At 40.9% G+C, this 2,736-nt stretch overlaps 1 protein-coding gene across 1 annotated transcript; it reads right to left on the bottom strand.

Moving 5' to 3' along the window:
• Nucleotides 1-703: 703 nt before the first annotated feature.
• On the bottom strand, nt 704-2,409 carry LOC134202192 (putative glycerol kinase 5; the record flags this gene model as incomplete). Its single annotated transcript, XM_062677243.1, has 5 exons — nt 704-1,231; nt 1,292-1,630; nt 1,699-1,791; nt 1,847-2,177; nt 2,237-2,409. Coding segments are annotated over 5 exons (1,404 nt in total), but the record flags the coding sequence as incomplete, so codon positions are not given.
• Between the last annotated feature and the right edge of the window lie 327 nt (nt 2,410-2,736).

The raw sequence follows: 2,736 nt of genomic DNA, 5'->3' as shown, positions 1-2,736 counted from the left end.
AGTTATGGATGCTTCGTCAATAAGTCGCAAACAAGCTAAATACACATGATATCTATAGACACTATAGGTTCCATAGACGAGCGCAGGAATGGTTGGGTCATTTCGATTAAGTGTGTTTTTCCACTTTTTCACAGTGTACCACGTGAATTTGACGTCACACGCTCCGTTGCTTGGGTTGCAATCGTGACGTCATGCTCGTTTGGCTACACTAACTGACAGTTCGTTTGGCTACACTCGCCTTCGCCTCAGCTCGTCTATGGAACCTATAGTGTCTATAATGATATCCGGTTTTTTAACAACGTTTTGAATAAACATATTAGTATTAATTATTCAAGTAAAGTTGAAAAGAAGTTCCTAGTTGTGGTTTAATGAAACAAGGAATAAATACTGACAAATAAGACAAGGAAACTAAGGTGAAGCCAGAAAAAAAGGTTGTCAATCCAAGGTTGAAAAGGCTGTAGAATCCAGTTGCTACACAACTTATCACGCCTGGCTTAAAACGATAAAAAAGTCACGCATGGATAGTTCAACTGTTAGACACTTAGTTTAAACATTGCTATAATGACAAATTAATGTTAGAATTCTTAATTTTCCATTATGGCACATGAGCCTTTGCATTTATTTGGGGTTGAAAAATAATTGATAATTTAGCAAGGCGTAAAGTTTCGTCCAATTAAATAGTTTCAAAAGGAAAGAAGAGTCGAAGTGGGTTGAAAACAATTTATTACAAAAGTAATAACGCTCAGGTAATATCATTATACAGTCAGGTATAACTGTTCAGTTCTTCAGTGATGTACCATCGTTTAAATCGTTCAACGGCTCGTTCCCATGATCGCATACTTTGCAAACATTTGCTCTTATTGGCAACGATCGGTTCGAAAACCCGATCGATCTTCCTAATATCAATCAGTTCCTGTTTGCTGCGCCAGATCCCTACATTGAGCCCAGCAAGAAACATTGCCCCCAACGCAGTAGAATCTGCCACTTCACCGCGTTCAACTGGCAAGCCTGTAAGATCGGCCATAGTTTGACAGATGAAGTCGTTCCGAGAAACTCCCCCATCGACCTTAATTCGTGTAAAGGCGTAGCGCGTTTCTTTCAATGCACAGACGTAAAGTAATGCAATTCGGTATGCAAGACTTTCAAGAATGGCACGAACTAAATGTTCTTTTCGGGTCGACGCTTTGATTCCTATGAAACCTGTTCCCGCGGTGTCATCGCGGATAGGAGGCTGAAATGAAATTGTAAGTGAATTGAAAATAGTGAATTATTTAGCGTTTAGAATGCGTACCCCAAGTCCACTGAAGGCTGGAATGAACGAAACTCCATCAGAATCGGGTACTGATAGGGCCATTCTTGCGCTGTCACGTGGATCCGTGAAAAGTCCTATGTGCATTGCCCATTCAATAATGGATCCATTGTCATTGGATGCGCCTTCCATAAGATACACAAGTTCGGTGCTATCGTACGTAGCTATTTTGTATCCCACCAAGGGATACAGTCCATGAACCGAAGCAAGGCATTTTGAACCAGTGTTGATGTTCAAGAATGATCCCGTTCCCATCGTGATCTTGACATCACCTTTTTCGAAGCAGCAATTACCCCACAATGAAGCAGACTGGTCAGAAATCTGGAAAATTGAGAGAATATTATTGACAGCACAAATTAGGTATTAGTTACTTGAAAAAAGGGGTTTACCGATGTTCCAATCTTGATCGAACTACCAAACAGCGATTCATCAACATATCCAAAATTGTAAGAATTATCAACCACCTTTGGTAAAAGCTCTTTCTAAAAGATAATCATTTTTAATATTTTTCAATTTTCAATTGAATTCAATAAAAACCTTAATGTTGAACAAACTCAGGGCCCAGCCGGCCCATTCCTGTCCAAAGGGATCGTAGAACCCCGTCGAGGTGCAGTTGGTCACATCCCCTATATGTTCCACTACACGCGATTGGTCCAGACCCTGACGCAATCGGTACAGCACCCAGGAATCAATCGTTCCATACAGCACGTTACCGTACTTGACGTCCCGTTGGAGTTCGGCGTTGTTCTGCAAGATCCACGCCAAGCGCAACGTGACCTGCGGATTCATCATTTTGATCACGCTACCCGCCAGGAAGCGTTTGTTACGAGTGAAGAAGTGCAGAACCTTGGCACCGGCTCTGAGAATCCTGCAAACATGGTTTTGTTCATGAAGAACGTACGGCAGAGCATACGGATCAATAAGTACCTAAATTTGTAACTCTGGTTCCATTGTTGAACAAGCGTGTCCGCGCGAAGATCCTTCCAGGTGATAAAGTTGTGGTACACATGGCCGGTCAGTTTATTCCAGCAGGTGAACGTGTTTCGCTGTGTTGATATACTCAGGCAGGCGATTTGTTTGGCGGTAAGCTTAGCATCTATAATTTGTTTTTAAATCGGGGTACAATTTTCATAGATTATTTTTAAATGATAATATCATAATATCATTATAATAAGAACTTTGGAAATTTTATTTGTCAAGCGAATCAATTACGGTTTACGCACGATGTATCTATGTAAGGGGACGCATGTATTTGAATCATCACAAATACATGCGAAAGCTCAATAGTGTGTCAACTATGAAATCATGGGCAAAGATATCCTGATTACATCCGCAAGTTAATCAGTCTTCAATAGAGCGTCACACTGCTCCAATCTATTTAAGGCAAAAAAAAAAGTCTGCGACTCTGAACACTATCTGGTGATGCT

This window comes from Armigeres subalbatus, unplaced genomic scaffold (genome assembly GCF_024139115.2).
Source record: "Armigeres subalbatus isolate Guangzhou_Male unplaced genomic scaffold, GZ_Asu_2 Contig1081, whole genome shotgun sequence".
Taxonomy (NCBI): domain Eukaryota; kingdom Metazoa; phylum Arthropoda; class Insecta; order Diptera; family Culicidae; genus Armigeres; species Armigeres subalbatus.
This window is presented reverse-complemented; position numbering and strand designations above follow the sequence as displayed.